At 56.8% G+C, this 26,050-nt stretch overlaps 2 protein-coding genes across 22 annotated transcripts in view; one reads left to right on the top strand and one right to left on the bottom strand.

Moving 5' to 3' along the window:
* The window catches only part of REXO4 (REX4 homolog, 3'-5' exonuclease), a 19,351-nt gene extending 1,480 nt beyond the window's left edge, over window positions 1-17,871 (top strand). For 3 of the 11 annotated variants that reach the window (XM_023629253.2, XM_005605916.3, XM_070252052.1), the window contains exons 2-8: window positions 1,017-1,348; window positions 2,539-2,676; window positions 2,902-3,095; window positions 4,336-4,424; window positions 6,149-6,223; window positions 6,920-6,994; window positions 8,142-9,194. In XM_023629253.2, coding sequence (XP_023485021.2) covers window positions 1,017-1,348; window positions 2,539-2,676; window positions 2,902-3,095; window positions 4,336-4,424; window positions 6,149-6,223; window positions 6,920-6,994; window positions 8,142-8,261 — 1,023 coding nt within the window. In that variant the 3' untranslated portion in view covers window positions 8,262-9,194. Of the gene's footprint in view, window positions 1-1,016; window positions 1,813-2,538; window positions 2,677-2,901; window positions 3,096-4,335; window positions 4,425-6,148; window positions 6,224-6,919; window positions 6,995-8,141; window positions 9,195-14,450 lie in introns of those variants that run through there. The other 8 variants (XM_070252051.1, XM_070252050.1, XM_070252049.1 and 5 more) reach the window with 6 other exon arrangements.
* STKLD1 (serine/threonine kinase like domain containing 1) overlaps window positions 9,166-26,050 on the bottom strand; it is a 22,492-nt gene continuing 5,607 nt past the window's right edge. The window contains exons 4-19 of one of the 11 annotated variants that reach the window (XM_023629246.2): window positions 25,042-25,116; window positions 23,440-23,541; window positions 21,638-21,708; window positions 20,637-20,752; window positions 19,415-19,533; window positions 18,139-18,302; window positions 17,392-17,513; window positions 15,808-15,891; window positions 14,098-14,214; window positions 13,605-13,745; window positions 12,539-12,667; window positions 11,757-11,885; window positions 11,545-11,673; window positions 10,069-10,209; window positions 9,797-9,876; window positions 9,166-9,539 (exon numbers count right to left, since the gene is read on the bottom strand). In XM_023629246.2, the coding sequence (XP_023485014.2) occupies window positions 9,450-9,539; window positions 9,797-9,876; window positions 10,069-10,209; window positions 11,545-11,673; window positions 11,757-11,885; window positions 12,539-12,667; window positions 13,605-13,745; window positions 14,098-14,214; window positions 15,808-15,891; window positions 17,392-17,513; window positions 18,139-18,302; window positions 19,415-19,533; window positions 20,637-20,752; window positions 21,638-21,708; window positions 23,440-23,541; window positions 25,042-25,116 (1,809 nt within the window). In that variant the 3' untranslated portion in view covers window positions 9,166-9,449. Of the gene's footprint in view, window positions 9,540-9,796; window positions 10,210-11,544; window positions 11,674-11,756; window positions 11,886-12,538; window positions 12,668-13,604; window positions 13,746-14,097; window positions 14,215-15,807; window positions 15,892-17,391; window positions 17,514-18,138; window positions 18,303-19,414; window positions 19,534-20,089; window positions 20,753-21,637; window positions 21,709-23,439; window positions 23,542-25,041; window positions 25,117-26,050 lie in introns of all 11 variants that reach the window. The other 10 variants (XM_023629249.2, XM_070252041.1, XM_023629248.2 and 7 more) reach the window with 10 other exon arrangements.

Here is a 26,050-nt window from a genome sequence, read left to right as displayed (position 1 = left end):
AATTGAGTGAGTGAGAAGGATGTTTACCATGGGGAAAACCTTGAGTTTTCTCTAGCTCATACAAGAGAGTAAGTCCTTCTGTTCTTTAAATATCACGGGGGGGCCGGCCCGGTGGCACAGCGGTTAAGTGCGTACGTTCTGCTTCGGTGGCCCAGGGTTCGCTGGTTCAGATCCCGAGTGCAGACATGGCACCGCTTGGCAAAAGCCATGCTGTGGCAGGCATCCCACATATAAAAGTAAAGGAAGATGGTCACGGATGTTAGCTCAGGGCCAGGCCTCCTCAGCAAAAAGAGGATTGGCAGCAGTTAGCTCACGGCTAATCTTCCTCAAAAAATAAATAAATAAATAAATAAAATTATGAGGACAGGTCATTAGACACTCGCCTTGTCACCTCTCTGCTGGTTGCACAGAGGAGGCTGGGCTGGAAAACCTCAGAGAGTCCTTGTGTGACAACAAGTATGGCTGCTCCCAGTTCTTCAGCCACCTGCAGTTTGACAGAAACTTTCACTGAACACACCCCTGTCTTCTTCCTGAGACCTTCACAACAGTAGGAAACCAAGAAGTCTTGTAAAGGAAGTGGTTTCTGTGCACCGGCTTGTTGGCCTAAGCTGTGAGAGAAGTGACTCTAAAGCGAACTCTAAATTGACTGTGAAGGGGACAGCAGGTTGCGTGTCGTCCCCTCGGGCTCAGAATGAAGTAGTCTGTTCAGTTGTTCAGCAGGTACTTAAGCAGGTAGAACACGAGTTTGAAGTTTCGTGGGAATGAGGAGGCAGGTGGCAGATTGTGCACTGTAATGAGATAAGCAAAGAAAAGCATTCGCCACGAGTGACTTACAGATGGAAATGAAAAAAGGCTTTTCCCAAATGGTTTGAAGGTGAATTTCAATGATGCTCATGGGAAGTATGTGTAGATGTGATTGACATGTGTGTATATACACATGTGTGTAAATTTTTTTGACCTCTCGTGCATGATTTCCCAATTAAAATGTGTCCTGTATTTTCTTTTGGGTCACACAGCTGCTGAAACAAAAACCACAGACCCTGGAAAAGCCTCTTGTTATCTCTCAGATGGATTCCGAAAAGCAGCCCCAAATTATGCAACAAAACAGAGAAGCCAGCCCGGGTAAAGCTAAGAGAGATGAGACGGGGGCAAAAAAAGCAGAGCACGCAGCCAGCGGGGGCTCTGCTCCTTCAGGAGCTCCTGCAAAGGCCAGCCGAGCAGAGCACAGTGAGAAAGGGACCAAGAGAAGGACAAATGGTGACATTTCTCTGACTCAAGGGGACATCAAGCATAAGAAGCGGAAAGCTAAGGAGGCGGCTGTAGCCTTGGCTCCAGCCCCGCCCACCGAGTAAGTCCCAGCCATCTGCCCGAGCCAGTGGTCATCTCGTCCCTGAGAACAAAGTCCCAGCGACCAAGGCCTGTCTCCTCCAGGAGGCTGGCGACCCGTCCCGCAGCCCTCCATCACCTCACCCTGGTGCTGTTTGTTTCCTGAGGATGTAGGCATGGTGAGGGCGGGGCCTAGAACACTTAGCAGGCCCCTGGTAAAGATGTGTGGAATGATGGATGCTGAAGCCAGGAAGACCGGAGTGTGACACCGATTCCTGCATCTTGCCAGTTGGGTGGTTTGGGGCAAGTTCCTGCCGTCCCGTGAGCCTCAGTGTGGTCATCTGTGGTGTTGTGAGGGGTCTGTGAGATGTGACCTGCTGCCTCAGCACCTGGCAGTTACTCAACAAACCCTGCGATGGTCACTCACCTGGGGGGACCAGGAGACAGTGGCCGCCTCCGAATGGCTCAGCTGGAGGTGGCGTGCTTGTAAGTCAGGCTGGCAGTGTGTGGCCTGGGTGTTGAGGACATAGTTGCTAAAGGTTGCAGGAAAGAACGTTTGGACCGCCTGCCGTGTGTCACTGTGCCAGGCGGGCTCTGGAGAGAGAGCAGTCCCTGCAGGTCCCTCCCTCCTGAGGTTGGTGGTCACACAGGGCAGGGACAATAGGCTGAATGATTTCAGTAGTTCCCTGAGTGTGGTCAGGGCGGGTCCAGGGCGAGCGGCCGGGGGGACGTGTCCATTCAGAGGGCTCAGGAAGGGATGTCCAAGGATGTGACGCTGCTGCTGCGCCGGAAGGATGGAGTGCACCAGGCAGAGAGTCACGTCCCTGGATGGGCATCATGGGGGTGGCTCAGGGTGAAGGCGCTAGCCGTCCTTACACCTCGGCTGGGCGCTGTGTTTCCACTGTATGGTCATTATGTTCGTCTGTGTTCCCTGATGCTTGACAATGAACGCATGACTTTTGTAGTTAAAATGGTAGCCGTCATTATCCCTGGGTGCTGGGCTGTATGCTTCTATTTTATATTCTCTGTCTTTATCTGTAGTTCCTACACGTGGGATGATGAGCACATTTTCCAATGAGAAAGGAGAATGCCGAGATGATGAAAATAGTGGGAGCCCCTGGGCCTGTGGGCCCGGGCCGTAGGGGTCCGACTGCTGTGAGGAGCAGACCCATCGAGCAGCGTGTGCAGCCTGGGCTCCTCCCTGTCTTTTAGGGAAGACATCTGGTTCGACGATGTTGACCCAGCGGACATTGAAGCAGCCATCGGCCCAGAGGCAGCCGAAATAGCGAGGAAACAGCTGGGGCAGAGCAAGAAGAGCGTCACGCTGGTGAAGGAGCAGGCCTTCGGCGGGTGCGCTGGGCTGCACGTGGGCCGCTGGGCGGAAGTGGCCAGCCGTGGAGGGCGGGGGTTCTGAAAGGTTGAATTGGGAGGCACCTCCTGGTGTCCTGCTAGGACCCTTGACCGCCTAGAGCTTGTCACATGACATGGGTGAGCATGGTGACGAGCGGGGAGCTTTGGGTGCTGATTCCTGGGTCCTGCAGTGTTGGTTAAACTGGACCCTTTGGTTCCCCTCAGTCTGACAAAAGCCTTGGCCCTGGATTGTGAGATGGTGGGCGTGGGCCCCAGCAGGGAAGAGAGCATCGCTGCCCGCGTGTCCGTTGTGAACCAGTACGGGAAGTGTGTTTATGACAAGTACGTCAAGCCTACGCAGCCAGTGACTGACTACAGGACGGCGGTCAGTGGGATCCGGCCAGAGCACCTTCGGCAGGGTGGGTCACTCACAGCTAGTGACCACAGAGGGCAAGCAGTAGCTGGGCCCATGCTCTCCCTCTCGTTCCCTGTTCTGTTCCGGAGCTTTCCCCAGAGCAGGAGTCCTGACAGCTGCACCCCACGGGGGATAGTTTTCAGACGGCTCTCCTGCCTCTAAGCCATCCAACCTTCAGGCCAGGCGTCCTGGACAGCTCGGGATCCCTTGGCAGTGGGGATGGAGATAGAGTGTGTTTGAGGAAGGAGGCCAGTGTGGGGTGAGGAGGGGAGTAGGGGACGCGAGACCATTGTGAGGGCTTTGGGAAGCCATGGGAAGGTTGCCAGCAGTGAGAGGCCTGGTCTGGCTCAGGTTCTAGTAGGTTCCTTCTGGCTTTGGGGTGGGAATGCGAAGATGAGGCATGAGCTGGTGGTGACCTGGGTCAGGGAGGTGCTGTATGAGGTGACAAGAAGTGGCCAACTGTAGACATACCCTAAAGGCTGAGTCTGTCGGGTTTGCCAATGGACTGGCTGTGGGGGAGAGCAGAGGGGACTTGCATCCAGGGGGCTGTGGGATTTTGGACCTGGATGGATCCTGGAACCCAGAGGTGGAAGCTGCTGCTCTGTTTTTCTCTGGCCTCTTTTCTGTGCACCTCTTAGGTTCTCTCTGCACACATGACCAAGAAGGCGGCTGTGCCGCCCCTCAGTACCCCGGGCTGACCAGCCTCTCTGGGTCCCGGGCTCTAGCTGATCCTGCTTGGCTTGGGGACAGGCAGAACCACGGGGAGAGGTGCAGTGGCTGCAGGCCTTCCCGGGGAGGGGCTGGCCCCGAGGGTGTGCACGGTGAGGAAGCTGGCAGAGCCCCGTCTGGAGCCTGGGCCTGGAGCAGCGCGTCTCACCTGTGGCAGAGGACACACGTGTTTTTGCTTCCTGCTAGAAAGACAAAGTACAGCCCTGGTCTCATGTCAGATTCAGCTGTCAGAACCACCGTCAGACGGCCACGGGCGCTCTGAGCATGCTCGGCCTGTGCTCCCCTCCGGGCTGTGGGGCGGCTCTGCGGGGTGTGCGGGGCGCTGTCCTTCCCTCCTCACCAGGCCTGGCTCTCTTCCAGGAGTGGGGTGTGGCCTGGGTATGGTTGACGCCCTCTTCCTGGGTCGGAACCTCAGCTGACCCCTCATCGCAGGCAGAGGGGCGAGGGCTGCTCCCTCTCCAAGAGCGACTGTGACTGACCTGTCGCCCCAACCGCTCCTTTGCTTTGATTTTCAGGGGAGGAGTTTGAGGTGGTGCAGAAGGAGGTGGCAGACATGCTGAGGGGCCGCATTCTGGTCGGACACGCGCTGCATAACGATTTAAAGGTACTGCTGCCTCCTGCCGCCACGTGGATGCCCTCATGCTGGCTGGCTGTGTGCAGTGCACGTCACGGTCGGGCTCTTTTAGTGTTTCTGAATTTGTGCCTCTGTTGGGAATCCTCTAGTGACAGCGTCAGAGATCGTTTGGCGAGTTCCTGCTGCGTTCCGGGAGCCGTGCTAGGCATTTTGTGTGAAAGAGACCTCCTTTAATTCTCTACAAGGTCTCGGAGGGGTTCTTAGTGGTAAAACTGAGGCTTCGTGAGTTAGTGGGTGTGCCCACGGTGTCGGCAAGGCAGAGCTGGGTGCAGACCTGGCCTGACGCCAGCACCACCAGGTGCCCACGGCTCCAGCACAGCCACGTCAACAGCGCCTGCACCCCCTCTGCGGCCTCCCCCAGCAGGGCAGGAACCGTCTATTGAGAGGCATTCCCCAGCGGCCACTCCCTCAGAGCCACTGGGCAGGCAGGCAGCGCTCCTGTCTCCCTCTCACAGGCTGGCCCACGGTGGCCAGGGCAGCGGGCAGCAGGCGAGCTGAGAGGTCACTTCCACTGGCCCTGGGGATGTAGCCTCCAGCCCTTGCTCTTTTAGGGGCTCTGCGTGGGCAGAACTGACCCACTCATTCTGATGAGAACCACAGGCCTGGCAGAGTGGGAGACTGTTGTTCCTGGCGGGGGCTTTCCAAACAGTGTTCTCTGGAACCCTGGGGTCCTTGGATTTAGAGGCTGCTAAATGTTGGTCTTAATTGCCTTTTTTTTTCTCTTGGTGTGGAAGATTCACCGTGAGCTAACATCCATTGCCAGTCTTCTTCTTTTTTGGCTTGAGGAAGATTATCCCTGAGTTAACGTCTGTGCCCATCTTCATCTGCTTTGTTTGTGGGACGCCTCCACAGCACAGCTGATGAGTGGAATAGGTCTGCACCTAGGATCCGAACCTGCGAACCTGGCTGCCAAAGCAGAGTGCACAGAACTTGAACAACTCAGCCATGGAGCTGGCCCCTTAATTGCCTTTTAAGATAAATTTTGGGGCCAGCTCCAATGGCCTAGTGGTTAAGTTCGGTGTGCTCCACTTTGGTGGCTCAGGTTCAGTTCCTGGGCGCAGAACCATACCACTCATCTTTCACTGGCCATGCTGTGGCAGTGGCTCACAGACAAAAAGAAGAAAAAAAAAGAAGAAGATTGGCAACAGATGTTAGCTCAGGGTGAATCTTCCTTAAAAAAAAAAAAAGGTAAATTTTGAACTCTTAAAAACTAGCAAGTCCTCTGCCCACCAAAATGCGTTGTATCGTAAATGTTCTCCTCTCGGGCCACCCCCCCATTAGCTTGTGCTCCCTCCTGACACCCACTCCATCCCCAGTAACTTGGGTAGACTGTTGCTTAAATTTGTCCCGAAGGCTATGCTGAGATGAGCTGTTAAATTCTGCTCTCATTCCTGACTTCCTGTGTGTGCAACACCAACTCAAAATGCAGGGACAAGTTGGTTGCAGTTAGTTGTGACTGTCAGTCTCCTGCTCCCCCAAGTTCACGACTGTGCTTTTGTCAGTGTGGCTCTTACTGTCGAGAGTCGCCATTAGTGTGTCGTCCTCCCTCAGAAGTTCAGAGTCACATCACTGCCTTTTTTCACTCGTGTGTGTATGTGTCGTTTGTTGGAATTCTTGTAAGAGCTTATCTGAAAAAAGGGTTTCCACTGCTACAGATCAAAATTGAAAATGGTGATCACTCTGTCTTCTTCCAGGTGCTGTTTTTAGACCACCCAAAAAAGATGATCCGAGACACACAGAAATATAAACCTTTCAAGAGTCATGTTCAGGTACTTAAAGTTAGTGTGGTTCCTGGGGCCAGCCCTGTGGCCTGCTGGTTAAGTTTGGTGGGCACCACTTCAGCAGCCCAGGCACAGGTTTGGATCCCAGGCATGGACCTACACTACTTGTGGGCCATGCTGTGGCAGCATCCCACTTATAAAATAGAGGAAGATTGGCACAGATGTTAGCTCAGGGCAAATCTTCCTCAGCAAAAAAAAAAATTAGTGTTCTTCCACACGCTGGTAGGTCTGTTGTGTGGTTCACATGATTGCCCCTGGTAGCTGACCTGTTGGTGAAGGGTGTTTTGGTTTGGTTTTGATTTTCCTTTTAACCTTTAAAACTGAAAGGAATCTTAGAAGAAAACGTAGAATTCTGGTGAACGCCAGCCCTAAGACTCAGTGCGCCTGATGCGGGTCGTTTCCACTCTGTTCTCCACAGTCCAGGGAACTGTGGGCGGGCTCCCTGGGAAATGGCGGGAGGCCGTGGCTGGAAGGCAGGCATACAGGCTCCTTCTGCAGCCCTCCTCCAGGCCGATTGGGTCACTGGCCCCAAGCACTGTGGCACTGCCAGTGGGAGGCGCACTGCAGGTCACCTCGGTTGGGGCTCAGTAGGTGACTCCCCTGCCTGGGGCAGCACCCCTGCTCTGGAGAGCCTGCACAGGCCTTGCCCCAGCCTGGCTGTGTGCTCTCGCCTCTCCCCTCCAGAGTGGACGGCCATCCCTGAAGCTGCTCGCAGAGGAAATCCTGGGGATCAGGGTGCAGCAGGCAGAGCACTGTTCGGTGAGTGCATCCTGGGATGACAGACCTCGGGATTAGGGGCCATCCCTGAGCTTACAGGCTAGGTGCCTTGTCACTGACAGCAAACACAGTGGGCCTGAGTGACTTCTTTTTTAGGAACCTGCTGGTCCATAAAAAATGAAATGGCAGGCCAGCTTGGTGGCTCAGTGGTTGAGTTCACATGTTCCACTTTGGCAGCTTGGGGTTCGCAGGTTCAGACCCCAGGCGCCGACCTAGCACCACTCATCAGGCCATGCTCTGGCGGCGTCCCACATACAAAATAGAGGAAGAGGGGCCGGCCCGGTGGCGCAGCAGTTAAGTTCGCACGTTCTGCTTCTCGGCGGCCCGGGGTTCACCAGTTCGGATCCCGGGTGTGGACATGGCACCACTTGGCACGCCATGCTGTGGTAGGCATCCCACGTATAAAGTAGAGGAAGATGGGCACGATGTTAGCTCAGGGCCAGGCTTCCTCAGCAAAAAAGAGGAGGACTGGCAGTAGTTAGCTCAGGGCTAATCTTTCTCAAAAAAAAAAAAAATAGAGGAAGATTGGCAGAGTTGTTAGCTCAGGGCCAACCTTCCTCACCAAAAAAAAATGAAATGGCACAGCAGGCTTATAGTGTTGACTAAATTCTAAATGGTTATGTTTAACTAATTAACAGACTTAACACAAACTGCTATACTGTAAATGTTTGGGAAAAGTCCCCAGTGTAGACCAAAGGCCGCTTAGGACTCTGTGGCCCAGGTCAGTCAGCCCCTTGGTGACAGGCCCTGGTGACCAGGCCGAGGAGTGCTGGTGCCTGGCCACAGGCTCGTAGAACCCAGCCCCTGCCCCATTGTGGTCGCCAGCCCTCTGGGCTCTTTCTGCCCTTCGTCTGCGTCTCAGCAGCCGGCTCAGAGGCCACCGTCCGCCCTTCTGTCCTGACGCCCTCACAGGACAGCACATTTTTCCCTTCACGTCTGTGGGTCCCTTTCTCTCCTGGAAATGGGAGCGCCTGAGTTGCAGGAGAGGGGCGAGGACCATGTCACTGGGCGGCTGCTTTTCTCGGTTCCTCCGTGTCTGGTGCTAGGCTTGGTAATTGTGGGATTGCCTGGCACGTGGCCATGCTTCTCCCCCACTGGGCCAGCCACAGTGGTGTTCCTTGTCGCCTAGATTCAGGATGCCCAGGCGGCAATGAGGCTGTACGTCATGGTGAAGAAGGAGTGGGAGAGCGTTGCCCGAGACAGGCGCCCCGCAGCCGCTGATCCAGCCCGTGGCAGTGACGACATCTAGCCGTCTGCCCCTGGCAATGACGATGCCTGCCACTGGCCCCTCCCCCTGCCTCGTGGCAGCGTCTCCGTCCACAGGCAGTTGTGACCACATCTTCCCAGAGCAGCGACTGTTGCAGCGTTTTCAAATCATGGCAGCAGGGCATGGGAGCATGCATGCTGCTGAGAAGCACTTTTCCTTCCCCCTGATTTCACGATCTCAGACCTAGGCCCACCCACAGGGGGTCGGGCAGCACAGGGAGGGACATAGCTGGGGGAGTCAGGGCATTTGTCCTGGGCACAGCCAGGAGGTGGGTGACGGGGACTGAAGTGGGAGTGCGGACAGGGAGTGGGCCACGCCTGCCCTCTGCCGTCACCACGGACATGGCGGCCTTCGCTGGGCTTCACCAGGTCCCTTGGTGGGAAGCGCCCAGTTGTCCACTGGGTCCTCAGCGCTTCCTCTCAGGAGGCCTCGTTCCTTCAATCACCCTGAGCCATGTAAAGAACTCTGCTGGACTCGAGGGGCGGCAGACCAGTGTCTATGGTCAGCCCAGCCACAGCCTCATCATGGAGTTTATGTTGCTGCCTTTGGACGTGGAGGGACTTTCTTCTAGCGGGTGTGCCTTTCGCTCTCCCCACACCTGCCACATTTAAACTCGAGTTGGAGCCCACAGCGCAGCGACGTGGGGCTCAGGCTGCCTAATGGTGACAACGGTTATTCCCGGAGGCAGGTGCCTCTCCCCATCCAGGACAGACATGCTGACCTCCGGCCATTGCGCTGGAAGAGCTGCGTGGGCTCCCGTGTCAGGATCTTTGGGAGAACAGGGTGGGGAGCAGCCAGCCACGCTGAGTGGAGCGAGCGCATAAAGCAGCGGCTTCATGGAGCCACCTGCTGGTGGCACAAAAAAGGTCCAAACCCACTGCGGGTGTTACTGAACAAATGCAGGTTTTTACTTGAGGTGGAGCTCGCAGGGCTCAGTGTCTTTCCCTCATTTGGAATGGTCTGGAAGGACCCCTGTGTCTGCTGCCACCTGCTCCAGCCAGGGCCGAGGTTCGTATATAGTGCAGAATCAGCTACCAGGCCACCCTAACCCCAGGCCGGCTCAGCCCCGCCAGGAACTGAAGAGTGGAATGCTCACGCTGGCCCCCGGTGACAGTTCTTCCTGACCCTCGTCCTGAGGAGGAAGGGAAGGCGCCTTAGGGGTCTGCCGCCTCAGGGTAAAGGCGACTGCCCGCCCCCGGGGCTTGGAGGCGTGGCCTCCTCCAGTCTCTGGAGCACCTTTTCTGCATAAAAAACCAGCTCCTGGAAGGAAAAGAGTAGGTCACTGTTTTGTGGACAGTCTTGGAGTCCACGAGTAGTTGTTTTTGTGATTTAATCCGCTCTTTGAAGAAGTCTGATGAGCCGTCCCCATAGGATTTACTTTAGCCCCACTGTAGACAGAATTACAGGAACGGTCACTAAACCACCCACAGTGACCCCGGTCAGTTCCACATAGACCTGCTCTAGGGCCCTGGACTCGGGCCGCCCGAGCCTGGCTGCAGAGGCCCTGCCACACGCACCAGGCTGGAGGTGAAGCGCCCGTGGATCTCCTGGACCAGGGGCTGGATGCCGCTGGACGCCAGCTCGGACAGGACCTCCTCTGTGGGCAGAGCAGAGGTTCCTGAGGCTGGGGCACTTCCGAGGAGGCCAACAGGACAAGACTGTGTCCCCCTCCCACTCAGGCTCAGCGTGAGCTGCATGCCACCCCTGGGACTCAGGAGCTGGGCATCAGCACAGTGCCTGGCGCAGGCGGGCACTCCAGTCAAGTGCATAGGAACTTGAGGGGGCTCACTGTAGGAGGCGAGGTGGGCCAGCAGCATGCAGACGTTCTCCACCACCTCTGGGTCATCCCTGTAGAGCTGGTATGTCTCCTTGATCAGGACCAGGCCACTGCTGCCCTCCTTGGGCATCACCACATGCAACGCCACCAGCTCTGGGGGGTGGGGGGGGTACAGGAGAGAGTGGGGTCACTCCCGTGGCTGCCTACACCTCAGTGTCCTCTGGGAATGGGGCGATGGCACTCCAGGTTCATAGGGCTGCTGAGAGTCCAGAGCGCTCAGGACAGCAGGGCCTCAGCCACTGGCAGAGGAGGCTATGGTTTCCTGTAGCCTGGGGACCTCAGGTGAGAATTTCCCCACTCTGCTGTAAGGCCTGTGAAGGCATCTGCTGCCTTGTCCCCTCCCGGTGCAAGTGTCCACCCCACCTCCCTCCACCTGGGCAGCGAGAGCCTCCTGCCAGAGGGTGGTCTCTGCCCATGGGCCCCACAGAAGCGCCAGTGCACACTGCAGAAGGTGTCTGGAGGGAGGCGCTCCCCATGAGGAGGCTCAGCCACACGGGATCAGGCCCGGCGCTGGAGGGCTGGGTGCTTGTGTGATTCCACGTAGCCGTGACTCATCAGATCCTCCTGGAGCCCAGGTGAAGCTAACACTCGCGTGAGACAACTTGGATGTCACACAGCCCTCAGGTGGCAAAGCCACGATTCTCACCCAGACTGGCTCTGGGGTCCTGTTCACTGTGGTCTGCTGATCCCACTCCCTCCCCTGAGCAGAGCCATTTCCCATCTGCCCTCAGGGCCTCAGCCTGTCCCAGGAGGATTGGCAGCTGACCTCTGACATGGGTCTGTTGGCGGGACCTGGGGGACAGGCCTGGAGCCCAGGGTGGGTGTCTGGGACGGAAGACACCAGGGTCCCCAGGAGTGAAGCTGCCCACCCCCTTCTCAGGGTTGGGCCACTTCAGGCTGAGGAGCAGACAGGCCTGGCTCTCTTTGCTTTCCCCTCCAGGCTGGCCCTTGGCCCCAGCCCCGCCCATGCAGCTGCCCTGGAACAGAGTGGGAAGCAGGCCACCCCACATACACAGCTGGCAACCTTGGCCAGTCTCCAGGCCTCAAGTGTCTCCATAAAGCGTTACAGTGCCGCAAGGTCGGCACGGGGCCGGGGACGGCTCGCAGGGTAGCAGCCAGGTCTGTGCTGTGGAGGCGAGCATCTGGAGACAGACCTGTCTCCTGGCTGCACCTGTAGGGAAACCTGTGCAGACCTAATAGGTGTTTATGGACTGGGAAGGATGGTCACAATACAGTGTTAAGCAAAAAAAGTATCGAATGCAGGTATAAAATCTCCATGGCAATTTGTAGATCATGGGACTACAAATAGTTTTTCTTTTTCTTTTTTTGATTTTTTGCCTGTTTTCAGGTTGTGGGCAGCTGGTGGACATTACTTGTTGAGTTTTGTCCCCACCTCCTAGTGGCAGCCCAGTCTGTCCCCAGGCTCACCGGACACCTTTGCCAGGCTGGCCAGGCCCCGGTAGGCGTTGTTCACCAGCAGGACTCTGTCCTGGCACAGCTGGATGCTTTGCAGGAACAGTGCTGCCACCTCTTCAAACTGCTCCTCCTTTATGCAGCCTGCAGAAGGGCCAGCGCGGGCCTTGTTGCCTCGTGGGTCTGGGGTCCACCCCTCCCAGCTCCTGGGACCCCAGGCTACTCACCTAGCAGGGACAGCAGCCAGAGGACTGCACAGCCAGCCTCAGCCATCTCCACATCTGTGGGGTAGGTGGCTAGCACCTCAGCAATGAGGACTGGGGCTTTCTCCAAGGGGGCCTTGTTCACGATGACAGCTGGAACCAGGACAGGGTGGAGGAGGGGACACCTAGCTCTTGGGTGCAGTCTGGAGTGCCTGCTGTACACATAGCCCCCCCACCTGCCTCCCACCGAGGACAACAGAGCAGAAGCTGTGGGGGGGAGAGGTCACACGTGCTCAGAGATGGGAAGATGGGGAGGGAGTGTGTATTTGGAGGTAGGGGTTACCCGTGCCCCCAAGGGGAGGCTTGGGGGATTTCGCCCTTTGGGTGTGGGCAGGCCTCTTTTCCTTGGGCAAAACTGCCCAGTGCTGGAGGGCCAAGCTGGGGCTTGGGCCCCCCCTTTCCTGAATCAAAAATGAGGATAGGCTGCCAGTGCTAAGGTTAACTTCTGAAGCCAGGGGTGCCGGGAAGACCCAGGACTTGGGGGCCAGAGGGGATCCCTGGGTGGGAGGCTGCGGAGTCAGTGAGGGGCCCACCCACCAGGGCAGAAAGTCCCACCTCTGCTGGGGGCAGGACTATTCCCCTCTCCTTTCTTTCGCTCTGCTTTCAGGCCTTCAGAAGAGCCCTCCTGGCCATGGCTTTCCCTGAAGTGTTTGTGGGACAGGGCAGAGAGACCCTTGAAGGCTCTGAGAGGTGTGTAGGGAGGAGCAGAGGGAGAGAGCCAGCCCCGGGTGCAGAACGGGCCTCACCGTCCACCAGCAGGACCCAGAGCAAGCTCAGGCCCTTGACGCAGATGTCCCTGTTCCTGGAGAAGGTGCCCAGATGCTCCAGGATGTGCTCAAACAGCCCAGCCTGCTGCAGCTCCTCTGTAGCAGATTCTGTGGGTTGGCCCTGGAATTAGGACCACGGAGAAGCCCTCCTCCAGGAAGCCTTCCCTGAGCAGCTGCCTCCCTCTTCTCTCGTCCTCGGGCACTGCGGTCCCATGCATCCTCTATTACTTGGCGCTTACTCTGGGCCAGTTTCATGCCCAGCATAGGACCCAGAAACAAGAGGACACGGTTCATCACCTTGGCCACCAGTCCTAGTATTTCCCATCCCATTACTAGGCTGGGACTAGCCTTTGTAGCTTTCCTTCCAAGGGGCCTGGTCCTGCGACTTGGGGCCACACAGCATGCATGAGCCTTCCAAGATAGGCCCACGACTGTCTTTCCTGGTGGGATGACTTGACATCCAGTTTGCCTGGCGGATGGAATTTACACCTGTTGTCCCCACATGCCTGTTCATAGCGCCCCTTTTCACTCCCAAAAGTGGGATCAGCAATGTGCAGTAAATGATCCGGTCAGTGTAGGGAGAGCAGGGAGCCAGGGTCCAGCCCCTGCCTGCCACGGACTGTGGGTGAGTGTCCTTGGGCTCCCTCAGACTCCAGCTTTCCTCAGAGAAGACAGTGCTGACCCATGAGGTGGTTGGGAGGCGTGTGAAGGTGTGTAAAGCCCCCAGGAATGACCTCCTGCACACTGTCCCAACTCTGGCCGCCTCAGAAGCCCAGATGCTCTATGAAATGGAGAGAAGCAGGGCAGAAGACAGTGTGAAGCCCACAGTGGTGCCTGGCACCTAGGCAGTGCCCATGCGTATTTGTGGAGGGAGTGAGTGACTGCAAAAGTGGAAGCTTTCCGTCAAGAGAAAAGAAAAAGGACGAGATGTGGAACAGACCAACCGAAGGCAGTGCAATTGTGCCGTCTCAGGAACAGGCCCAGCACTACCCCAACCACGTGGTGTGCCCCAGCTTCTGCCCAAGGGAGGGGCCCGCAGACTCACCCTGGCTGGAGATGATGGTGAGCAGGCTGTAGACCATGACCAGGAGCTGCTCTGTCTTGGGGTGGCTCCGCGTGATGCTCAGCAGGACAGAGGTGACGGAGCTGTCACTTGGCATCTCGGCTGCTGGGTCCCGTGCCAGTGCTGCTTGGGCCAGTGGACAAAGCCTGGGATTAACCCCAAAGCTGGGGACCATGGGGCAGGAAGACTAAGTGCAGGTGTGAAGGTAGCACCCCCACTTTGCGTGGAGGAAGCTGAGGTCAGCCTTGTTCTCCTGGCACAGAGCGGGTCCCCATAAGTGCTGGTTGTGTGACGAAGTGAAGGACCAAAGGGGTCGGGGACCACCCTGGTCCACACAGCTGGTGAGTGACACTGTGCGGCCAGTACTGGTTTCCAAGACCTTACCATGTCTGTGCCTAACACACAGTGCACACCTAACACACACCCAGCTCAGCACCCACTTGGCCCAGGGGGTCTCCCCCAACCCGGCACCCACCTCCGCCCAGGATGCGCAGCAGCAGGGAGCAGGCACACAGCTGTATGTCAAGGATCCTCTCGTGTTGCTTCATGATGGTGACCAACACCTCCACCAGCTCCAGCGGCCACGGCAGACCTGGCAGGGCAGGGGGCAAAGTGAGGCTTGCATAGGAGCTGGGGGGAGGGGTGTGTGGACCAGACGTTGCTGGGAGCCTACAGGATCTCACATGGCCCTGGGTGGATGAGTAGATGGTGAAGAAACATGACCCATCACTGCTTACTGAGTGCTGGCCGCATGTCTGCTGCAGGCATCTTACTCCTGCCAACAGCTCTACAAGGCAGATCCTTCCTATTACTATTCTCCTTTTACAGATGAGAAAACTGAGGGTCAGAGAGATGACAGCACTTGCTTTGACCGAACCTGTCTGACTCTGGAGCCCTTGGCTGTGACTGTCTTGAGACTGGACCTCCCTGGGTCCCGTTGACTTTCCTCCAGGCCCAGGCCCGTGCTGTGTGCTGGGGAACAGGTGAGAGGCAGTGGCAGGCAGCCACGGGTCCAGTCCCAGCTGTGCCCCTTCCCTGCTGGCTGCCTCCCCCCTTGGCCTGTTTCCTCATTGGAAAAGTGCAGAGAGCAGCCCCTCCAGCTCAGGCTTGAGAACAACAAGGACAAATGTGGTGGCACCCAGGGAGCCAAGCCATGGCTAGCCCACCCAAGGCTGTCTGAGGCAGGCGTGGCTCTGGGTGGTGGAAAAGGCCATCCTTGAGAAGGGGCCCAGCAGCCTCCTGCAGTTTCTCCAGGAAGGCAAAATCTCCCTCCCCGTGGACTCACTCCTGGCCACAGCCTAGCTCCAGAAGGGGTCGGGGGGAGGAGGAGAGGGAAGGAAGGGCGAAGGCCAACAGGAGGTCTCTGCGGCCGCGTTAGAGCACTGGGACTGGGCCTTAGTAATCTCTGATGCTCCAGGCACTGGGATAGACCTTCTGTGGAAGGACTGATGATGGACAGATGGAGAGAGAGACAAGTTGATGGATGAGTGGACAGATGGCTGGCTGCTGGATGGACGGATGGATGGATGGATGGATGAGTGAGCGAATGTAATATTCAGGCTGGTGAGATAGAGGTTGAGTGGAGAGATTTTATGAATCCTGTCTTTTATTTTATTCCATTTTGGCAGAATTAAAAAGGTTATTAATATTCATTGATGGAGAGTGCTGGTGGAAGAGGTGCTCGCATGCACGCCCGATAGGTGGGTAAGTTGGTCTATCTATGGAGGGCACTTTGCAGTATCTATGAAAACATGAAGTATTCACACCCTCAACATGTCGGTATTTATCCTACAGAAACACACATACGTATGCTCCAGGGTGCTCTGCGGAGTATTGTTTATAACATGGGCAAATGAGCTACAGCTCACATACCTATCAGTAGGGCTGGTGGGAGAGATGGGATGTCTTATTCAGCATCCATTAACATCATGTGAAGGGAGCCCACTAGGAGCGGTTTGGGTACCAAGCCACCCCTCCCCCCTGCTCTGCTCAGTAAAAGTGACAACAGAAAGGACTGCAGGCCACCTGTTCCAAGCAGCTTGTGCAGACATGGACCCCCAACAGGACTATAAATGGGCCTCAGGGATGAGAGAAAACACACCTAGGAGAGCTTGGAGGGAGGGGCCTGGGCGCCCCCAAAGGGAGGACCAGGGAGGAGGTGGGGTGGGTTAGGGGCAGTCTCTACCTAGGTCAGCTTCCTTCATTCTCAGGAGCCTTGTCATGGCCCTGAGCTGGACTTCAGGTTGGCTGGAGAAGTGCTGCATGAGCTCTGCGGAACACAGGGAAGCATGGAGAGAGCTGCCGTGAGCTTCCCCAAGCCCAGGGCAGCTCAGGGACCCTCCTGGGGGCTGGGACATCCTGTGGGCCTCACGCTGGCCTGGCTGCTCGACATGCACACCTCACAGATCCACGTGACCGGGCATGAGGTGACACTCATCATCCCAACTTTCCAGGCCAAGAGGTGTGTCCAAAGTCAAACCTGAGCCTGTCTGGGAGCCGGCCCTGCGCGTGCACTGCCACTCCATTGCCTCGCTCCACCCCTGCCCAGCCTCCTTCCCCCGCTCCTCTGGGCCCCCCAGCAGGTTTCTCTGCCTTCGATTCAGAACAAACAACCCCACCCCAGAAGCAAGCTGCAATCTCAGACCCCCTATCCTGCAGCTGACTCAGACCCCTCCTCCGCCCCTGCCTGGCTGGCAGCTTGCGAGTACCCCACAAGCCTTACCGTCCTGAATCCTCACAGCAGCCCCTGGGCTGGGTTCTGTGTGATCCCTACTTTAGATGAGGAAATGGAGGCTCCAAGTGGGTGATGGGCTTCCATTGGACCCAGCTTCTGCCTCCAAAGCCCGTGACCACAAGACATGGGGGCTCTGAGCAGCTAGGGCCTCGTGGGTGCCTTTCCACCTTTAAAGCCTCCTCTGCCCTTTTCCCAGAAAGGGGGCAGAGGCAGCAGTTGGGGCAGGGGTGCCTTGTCACAGGCAGTGAGGGGTGCAGGGAGCCATGGAGTGGGAGGGGGGCATGAGCGGCTTACCCACACGCCCAGAACACAGAGGGATGGGAGGGTGGAGCTACCCTCGAACTTGAAGATAACCTCTAGGCCTTTGGCATAGCTACTGTGTGCCAGTCACTATGCAGGGAGCCCCAAAGTGCCCCAGCCTGGAGCACATGGCAGAGACGAGCACGTGCACCCGGGTGCTGCATGACAAGCAAGCAGTGTGCCAGGTGACTGGCTGCACCCTTGCCTGAGGCCTGCAAATGTCAAGGTGCAGATGGAGCCCCTGTGCTGCAGGGACACGCCCGCAGTCCAGGGTCACTGCTGCACCCATCCCAGTGTTCAGCAGGAGCCCAGGCCCGTAGTAACCACACATGAAGCACTGCTGAGTAGGGAAGACACTGTGGGTGTCAGGGCCCCTGTGCCAGGGTGTGGAAGCAAGAATCAGGCATTCTGGGGGTTGTGGCAGTGAGGGGCTATTCAGTACATGAAGGACTGTGTAGGGGAACAGGGAAGCAGGTGGGGGCCAGGCTATGGAGATGAACTCTGCTATAGGTGACGGGAGCTGGGGGGTGTCTGAGTGGGCAGCACCCTGAGCGGAGCAGTGCTGGGGATGGGTGGAGGGTGAGCCCGGAAGCCTTCCTGCCCCCCAGCCATGCAGGAGGAGCAGTCAGGGGACTGGCTTGTGGAGGAGGCACTGGCCCTCCGGAGCTAAGACAACGGGATGCCAAGGCCACGGTGGCCCCATGGCACCCTCCCCCTCTGGGTCCCCATCATCACCTAAAATGCTGGCCATGTTGCCTTCTAACAGCATGTTGATGATGGATGTAGGCAGCGCCTCCCCGTCCAGCGTGAGCGAGGACCTGAAATTGCTCCTCACAAAGGTGATCTGTGTCACATCCCTGGAGGGGAGCAGACAGCCAGGGCACTTGCCATGCGGCCTCCCTCCAAAGGGCTCAGGTGGCCCTCAGCGGGCAGACGCTGGCCCTCCGCCTTCCCATTTAGAATGTGTTTGGCAGCACCTCTCGTGATGTCGAAAGCGTGTCCAGCTGACTACCCAGCAATTCCACCTCCTGGAGGGACACAGGTGCTGGGCTCTGGTACTTTGGCCCGTGTGGGCTCCTTTCTCCATAAAAATATACCAAAGATCAGATTTTATGACCATGTTGGTATAAAAGCGAATATAACCCAGGCTGGATTCATTGTTATATCTTCACTTTTTTCTTCTGATTTTAATATAAATTAAAATGGAAACATTTTCCTGGGCCTTGGGGCTGTGCCTCCTGGGTCTGACGGAGAAGTGGGCCCTGTTGGCTCCAGTGCGCAAAGATGTGCATTCAAGGTTGTTCGTTGCTGCAGTTTGGGATAGCCAAACTTGGAAAAGGCCAGAGGTCCACGGGTGAATCGGGGTGGGTGTGATGGGGCACTCTGTGGCATTAACACACCAAGTGGCCGTGTAGATGTTTAGGTGGGAAGATGTTGGACGACGAACTGAAAGAGTAAGTACAGCCCCAGACGTGCACTCACCTGACGGTTACTCGCTCTGAGGGGTCAATCCGGAGCATCGAAGGTAAGAGGGAAGAGAAGGTTGTTGCATTGGGGATCTTCCTCTCCTTCATGGTCCTCAGAACGTGCCTCAGGCCCTCCGGGACAGTCCGGATGGACTTGCGCAGAAGCATAGCTTCTGTTTTCTAAGAGGAGATGGAGAACACTGCTTCACGCATTTCCTCAACTAAATGAAAACAGCCCTTACGGGGTGGAGGCTGTGCCGGGCACTGGGGAGGGAGTGGCGGGGGTCGGGGGAAGGCCGCAAGAAGACCTGGCCGCCGCCCTCAGGAATGCCCAGAGACCAGCTGAGCCCAGAGGTCCTCCATGAAGGAGAAATGGGGATTCAGAGAGAAGGGAGCAGACCGTCTCGTTGGGCGGAGGGAGTGAGGGACAACTCTCCCTCCACAGTCGTGTCAAGAAGGCCATGGGCCTTATCTCTGATCCAGACCCAGCTGATAAGAGTCTGGGGGTCCGGGAGAGAGTGGGGAGCGCCAGAGCCCCACAGGCGGACCTCGGTGCTGGCACGCGGGGCTGGGAGGCAAGGGAGCCCCTGCGCTTGGGCGTCGCAAGCACTGAGGCCTGGCCTCTGCCTGCTCCCTGCTTTCTCTCCTGTATGTAGAGGGTCTGAAGTCATGAGGTTCAACTTCCCAGCCTCCCTGAAGCCAGGGGACCAGGTGCTACGGAGCGGCTGGTGTGGCCCTTTGCTCTTCCCTTCTTCCTGCGCACAGCGCAAGTCCCTGGTGCAGGGGTCTCCAGCGGCTCTGAGAGCCAAAGCCCCACATGAGGGAAGTGCAGGCACAGAGAAGGTGCCTGTGCACCAGCCTGAGGCCCCGTGTGTCCAGGCCCTCGCCGGTCCAGCTTCCCAGTGCTTGCAGCCCAATGCATCCTTAACTCAGACAGGGACGGAGCACAGTCCAATCCCAGCGTGGGCCGGGTAGGGCACCTGACCTCAGGTTTTCTCATCCATAAGGGGCAGTGATGACCCCCGAGGGCTGTGGGCAGGTTTCAGTACTGCCCTCACCATCCTCATCATCACGCTAGGGCCCAGCAGGGCCAGGTGCTGAGTGTGGGGTCCTCCAGCAGCTGGGGTGGGGGGCTCTGCACAGCCCCGCGAAGGCAAAGAACAAGGGCAGGAGGAGGCAGATAGGAAAAATGCACCCCTTGCAGGGTTGAGGTGGGCAGGGCCTGGCCCCCTGGGGACGTGGGGAGTGAGGTGTGGGGTATGGCAGCGAGGAGCAGGTGGAAAGCAGCTCACATTCATGAAGGAGCAGCTGGCCATGTCAAGAATGATGCAGCCCAGGGACCAGATGTCAGATTTCTGGCTGAAGGAGAATTTGAGGGCTTCGGGGGCCATCCAGGACTTCTGAAGGGGGTCTGTTGGCAGGAGAAGTCAGGGGATGCATGAGTCCTGTGGTGCCTGGGGAAGCGAGCAGCTTCCACTGTGATCCTGACCCTTGGTCTTCAGCCAGTGAGGGGGCCCATGTCAGCAGGTGCCCACCAGGCTGGCCCGTGTGTGTGTGCAGGTCTCTGTGCCCACAATGGCTGTCGAAGTAGTCAGAGGAGACATGTGCACCCTCTTTAAACGTCTTGCCCCCTTTAGTCAGGACCTTGAGGCAAAGTTCAAGTTGTCCTGCCCTAGTTTCTAAACCTGAACCCCAGACAAGAAGCCAAAAGAGCAGGGTCCTCAGTCCAGCTCTGTCCCTGAGAGGCCTCAAGAAGACCCCCAACCCAACCTCCACACCCCAGCCAAACAACAAGGGGGGCTCCAAGGACCCCCGCCAACCTCCAGGAGATATACCCATCCACCCGCCCACCCACTAAACCATCCATCCACTTATCCACATCCCCATCCACCCATTCACCCGGCCACCCATCCGTCCACCCTCCCATCCATTTATCCTCTGCACCAAGGACAGAGTGCCACCAGTACCTGCCACCCTAAGCCTCTGAAGCTCTCCACTGCGGTCGCCCTCTCCATCCCTGAGAGTTGTGACAGGCTTAAAGCCCAGCTCCCTGTGCCCCATTGTCTTTTCAAAGGCAGGAGTACTCCTGGCCCCTTGCCTCCACCTTTCCCATCTCCTGGGTTATTTTAGGACTCAGTAAAGTGATCCAATCATAGCCAGTGCGTGGCATCCAACAGTCCTCTGTTCCTGCATGTCCCTGCCACGGCAAGTTTCCTTCCTTCTGAGGCCTTTCTTCATCCTCCATGAAGGCTGACATTTTCTGGGTGTCCTTTGGACCCAGCGTGCACGCCCACCACCTGCTCAGTTATGCCCCAGACAAGGGGGTCTCTTTGGTGTCCACATAAGCCCTGGGGGATCTGTAGGGATCTTCTGAGCAAGGAGAGGTTCGATGTTGCCACCTTCCAGCACGAGCCATTGCCCACTGGACTCTAGAAGTGACCCCTCGGGTGAATGGTCCCTCTCCCATGGCTCCCCAGCTACCACTGTCCCACAGCCTGGGAGGACCCTGGCCACCTTCCTCCGCACGGATGTTCCACTTGGCTTCATCGGTCATCAGTGCGTTGCAGCTCAGGTCCTGCAGTTTGCAGTGGTTGCTGCTGACAAGGATGATGTTGGAGGGCTTGAGGTTCCTGAAACCAAGAGACACACCTTTCCACCCACCGCCCACAGGGCCACTGTGGGTGACATTCCCGGGCGGGAGCTGCGTCTTCCAGCAGCTGGGCCAGCCTGTGCCCTGAACGTTACTCTCGGTTCCCCGCCCCACCCAGCTCCCCAGGAGCAGCTCACACCCCTCTCTCCTCATTAAACACCCTTTTCACAGCCCCCTTTTAAAATATTGTTTTCTATAAACATAAAATATACTCAGTTATTTTAAACTGGAAAAAAGCCAATACAAGTAGGAAACCACCCAATGCTTCTCCAGTCCCTCTGCGAACATCCTGTTCACCTCCTTCCAGATCTTAGCTACACGTTTGTTTGGGGATTGGTTTTTGACCATTTTGTAATGTCCAGCTACATCAACACTGAATTGTGAGCATTTCCTTCATACATGGGGTTACATGGTTTTTCTCTCCTCCTTTAAATACAATACTGATCCAATTGGAAGCCATTCCCAGCCCCTCCAGACTACGGGTCCCAGAGCGTGAAGCTGCACTGCTGGCGGGTGGAAAGCCCCAGCTGGGAGCTGCAGCCTGTTGACCTGGCCAGAGGGCACAGCAGGCAGCCTGATCTCTGGCCCTCGGAGTGCTGTTATCTGGTTTCTTTCCTTGCACTTTACAACCAACCCGCCCAGTCAGCTCACATTTCCGAAGAAACTGGAGGTAAGGGTGAGTCACTGGAGGTTACACGGAGCTGATGACATTCTCTGTAAGCCTGGGAGGCACCCTGGAAAGGCGCATCCTTATCCTGGCTGCACAGACCCCGGCCACACCTCCCTCCCTCCATCCTGCCACGGGCACCGATACCCAAGGGGACTCGGTGCCTTTTCTCCTGAAGCAGCCTGGCTACCCGGTCACCTGTGGATGATGTCCAACTGATGCAGGTAGTCCAGAGCGTCCAGCACCTGGCCCAGCATGTTCTGCATCCACTGGGGGAAAAGCGAGAGATGCCAGGATTGGAGGGGACCTGAAAGCTCTGGAAATGGGGCTCCCTGCAGCTCAGCGCAGGTCAGGGCAGTGACCTCTCAGTGCAGCCGGTGGAATCAGGGCCCATTCTCTTCTTGTGTCTTGAGATGGGCCTGGAGCTAGCCATCTCGGCTGGTGCGTGCAGGACAGGCTCAGACAGGACTCACAAGGTGCTGACCGTAAAAGAGGCACTTCACACAATTCAGAACTTCTGTTCATCCAAAGACATGGTGAGCAAAGTGAATTGGCAGCCGCAGACTGGGAGAAGACTCTGGATACCCACATCCGGGATTTATAAAGAACTCACACAATAAGACACACAACCCCAATGTTTAAACGGCCAAGAGACTGGGACAGGCACAAAAGAAGATACCTAAACGGCCAGAAAGTGCTCACCTCACCGTGACTACTCATAATAACTGAAATTAAAACGTAATTTTTAATTAAAATTAAAAAGACCGACAGGCTGAATTGTGGGCCAGGATGTAGAGTTGGACACTCACAGCCTGCAGTGACAGTAAACCCAGGGCGTCACTGACTAGTTGCCCCGAGGAACTCAAGAGTGGGTTTGGAAGCATTTAACTGTTTTTCCACATTGTTCTTTTTCCTTCTGTTATGTTAAGGAGATGCAATTGCCAAGCACCCCGGACCTGACCAAGCCTCACCACAAGAGCTACACCTGTGACCTTCGCCTTATTTTTAGTGCTAAGATCTCTCCAGGAGGAGCTGAGGCCTTACTACCATAACCTGCAGTGTGTGTGGGAGCATGTTTTCCAACTGAGCCTGTGCAAGCGAACACCCACCCCTCCCTTTCGAATATTCATTCCCCATCCGAAATAAATGTCCCTGCTTCCCGTTGTTCCAGGACGCCATGACTCTGGAAATGATTCCGTGTGGTCTCCTATTTGCCGCAAATACACCTTACTTTGTGAGACAACTACTTCTGGTGGAGAGTCTGATTTAACTCACCTGGAGGGAACCCACTTTGGTTCGCTGACAGGGTCACCAACTGCCTTGGCAAGCACGGTGGAGCATCTGCTAAGGTTCCCCCCACGCCCACGCCCGGACAGCACACTTCCACGCCAAGGTGTTTATCCAGGAAAAGTGAGTGTTTAGGTCCATCAAAAACATCCAGCACTGCTCACGGCCACCTTCCTCACCATAGCCCCAAGCTGGAGACAACCCAAGTGCTCCCCATGCTAGACGAGACAGAGACCGCAGGGGGACACAGACCATGGCGTGGCCACCCACGGAGCAGCGCTGAGTCGTGGGGAGGGCCTCTTTCCTGATACGTTCACGGCAGGGCTGAACCTCAGAAGCACCAAGTTGAACACAAGAAACCAGACGCAAATGCAAACACGCTGTGGGAGTGCATTTGCGTGAACTTCAGGGGCAGGCAGAAGTCCAGCCACGGGTGCCGGTGGGGAACGTCTGGAGTTCTGGGAATGTCCTGCTTCTTGATCTGGGGATGTCATGTGTGTGTGCCTCTGTGAAAGGCACCAAGCCGTCCATGTCAGATCTGTGCACATCACAGTGTGCAAATACCTCCATACATAAGCCTCAGGAAAAACTAAGGCTAGGCTCCAGTGGGCCTGCCCTCCCCTCTGCCCCTTGGCTGCCCCCCACTGTGGGGTCTGTGACATCACAAGATCCAGGTGCTCCCCAGTCCTGGTGTCTTAGAGAGTCTGTGTTACCTCAGAGTCAATGATGGTCCTTGCCTCCCTGTTCTCCTCAATGACCTTCTGGAAGCTTTCCTTGTTGTACTCCATCACCAGGCAGAGGAACAGAGAGGAGATCTGCTGGGGACACGGACCCCTGAGCCAGAAGCGTCTGTTCTGGCCCCCAGAAGCCCAGGCCTGGGTGCTTCTGCATGGTCAGCTGCTCCAGGGCCTCCCGCCACCCGGCCACCATCCAGTGGCTATGGGGGCACTGCTGGGGGCGGGGGTGCGGGGGTGCAGGGTTGCAGGGGTATGAGCCCCTCGTGAACAGCACCTGCTCACGCCTCTGGCCTCCTCTCCCTACACCCACCACAGCCCCACCCCAACCCCATCTGCACTAAGCCATGTGGACCTTTCTGAAAGCTGCTCGGGCCTCCTGGCCACTGCACGCACGGGCTCTTGAGCCTGGGACCCCGCCCCTCCAAGGGGTGGCCACTCGTTCTTTAGGGCTCACTGGGGATCCACTGCCTTCCCCTGAAGCGCCTGCCCCAAAGGGGACCCCAGCAGACCGTGTCAGAGGCCTCACCTCAGGGCTCTCAGAGGACCCGCTCTCCCCCCCACAGTGAAAGGTCCTCTCGGCTCTTCTGTGTCTCCCTGGGGGCATTAGGGGGTGAGGTGATGATGGCCCTTCCCCAGGCCTTTTCTCAGGACCCAGCTGAAGGGGGGTATGTGTGTGAGGGGAACCCCTGCTCCTGCTCAAACCCTTGGGGGGACACAGATGGGGACACTAACGTGGAGATCTAGTTACCGTCTGACCCTCAGCAAGAGCAGCCTCCCTTCACCCCTAGCCCTGCCCCATTCCAGCTCAGCATCCCCCCTCCACCTCAGTCCCATCTGGAGTAAATGGAAAGCTTCTGGCTCTTTATAAAGACAAGAAGTCATACAGCCTGTGGGACAAAACACAGGGCATGGGGGCTACAAGACCCAGATTTGAATCCCACTCAGCTGTTACTATTTGTGTGGCCTTGGCAAGCTCCTTACCCTCTCTGAGCCCCAGGGAAAAGAGGACAGCGCTTCCTACCCTGCAGATCTCCTAGGATCTGAAGATGAACGTGCAGCTAGTGAGTAAACTGCAGGAGGTGCAACAGTCAGGGGTCCAGAGGCCTGGACAACCTGATGCCAACTGAGGGGGGAAAGCAGGGGGCTTCCTGACACCCGCTCCTTCCGTGAAAGTCAAAACTCCACCTGCAGAGGCACAGACTTCCCAAGCCTTTGGCTGCAGGATGAGCTTGGCAGCTGAACACACGGGGCACTGGAGTCAGGCCTACCTGGCCCCGCTCCTGGCTGGGCCACGTGCTAGGTGGGAAACTGGGAGGAACTTGTTTCTCTTAGCCTCTATTTCTTCCTCTGTAAAGTGGGATAGTAACCCCTCCTCCACCGAGGCTGTTGGGGGCTCACATGAGATGATGCCCACAGAGCCCCCAGCATGGCCCCAGTAAGAGTTGATTTGGGGCTAGCCACGTTTGGAGTCACTGCCATTGCCACTGGAGGGGTTAGGGTGGCGTGGGGGTGCCCTGTGCTCTGTTCACTTGTACCTGCAGCCACGGAATGCCCGCTGAGCCCGCCTGTCTGACCCACCTCACCCTTCCACATGATGAACAGCTCCTGGTAGATGGAGATGTGGGCATGCTGAAGTGTCAGCAGCGGCATCAGCTGCAGGGACAAGAGCAGAGGAAGTGGAGATGTTCACGAAATGCCGTTTCTCAGCCAGTGATCCTATGTTACACAGCCCAACAGAAACACGTGCTACCAGCCCTGAGCAGAGCAGGGGAGTGGGCACAAGGGGTGTGCAGCCTGGTGGTCAGGAGCCAGACAGCCCAGTGTGGGTCCTGCCTGCAGCATGTGCTGGCTGTGCTGTGTGGCTGAGAGGCTCTCAACCTCTCTGAGCCTCCTAGCCTCATCTGAAAATGGCCATAACAGTGGTGTCTGCTTCACAGGGGTGTCATGAGGCTAAGGGAGCTGATGCAGGCAAAGGAAAGAAAGGTGCCCAGGAGATGAAGCTCAGTCAGGGTTGGCTGGAGAAGGTGGGACACTGACTACTCATGCCCCCTCGCCTCCTGGGTCGTGCCCCTACCCCTAGCTGAAAGTGCTTTGAGAATGAACACAATTAGGCAGCAGAATGGCTACCTTAGCGACCAAGAGCCAGAAGGACAACCGCTTATGATGGAAGGTTGGGTTGAAAGCAGATCGCCCGGCGGATGTGGAGGGGAACGGGGGATGGGAAAAGCTGTGATGGTGTGGGGACTATGGGTGGGCCCCCCATGTGCTTTCTTTCATTTTGTCAGCATGTGGCCGGGGTCCATCTCTGCGCATCAGCCACACTGTGGACCGAATAGCTGTTTGCTGGCAAAGCTCAAAAGCTGGCAGTTCCAGAAAGAAGACAAGCAAGTGACCATTAGCTTGGAGGAAAGACATTTAACTTCATGCGAAATTCAAGAAAAGCAAAGAAAAACTGCTCAGAGCCTCTGTCTAGCAAATCGAAGTGCATGCAGCTGTTATTGCTATTATTATAAATTAGGATGTTACTGTCAGTTCTGACTGGTAGATTTAAGGAATGTAAAAGAGTTCACATTTTCTTGTTAAATGA

This window comes from Equus caballus, chromosome 25 (genome assembly GCF_041296265.1).
Source record: "Equus caballus isolate H_3958 breed thoroughbred chromosome 25, TB-T2T, whole genome shotgun sequence".
Classification (NCBI taxonomy): Eukaryota; Metazoa; Chordata; class Mammalia; order Perissodactyla; family Equidae; genus Equus; species Equus caballus.
The sequence above is the reverse complement of the archived record's forward strand: the minus strand, read 5'-3'. Positions and strand labels throughout refer to the sequence as shown.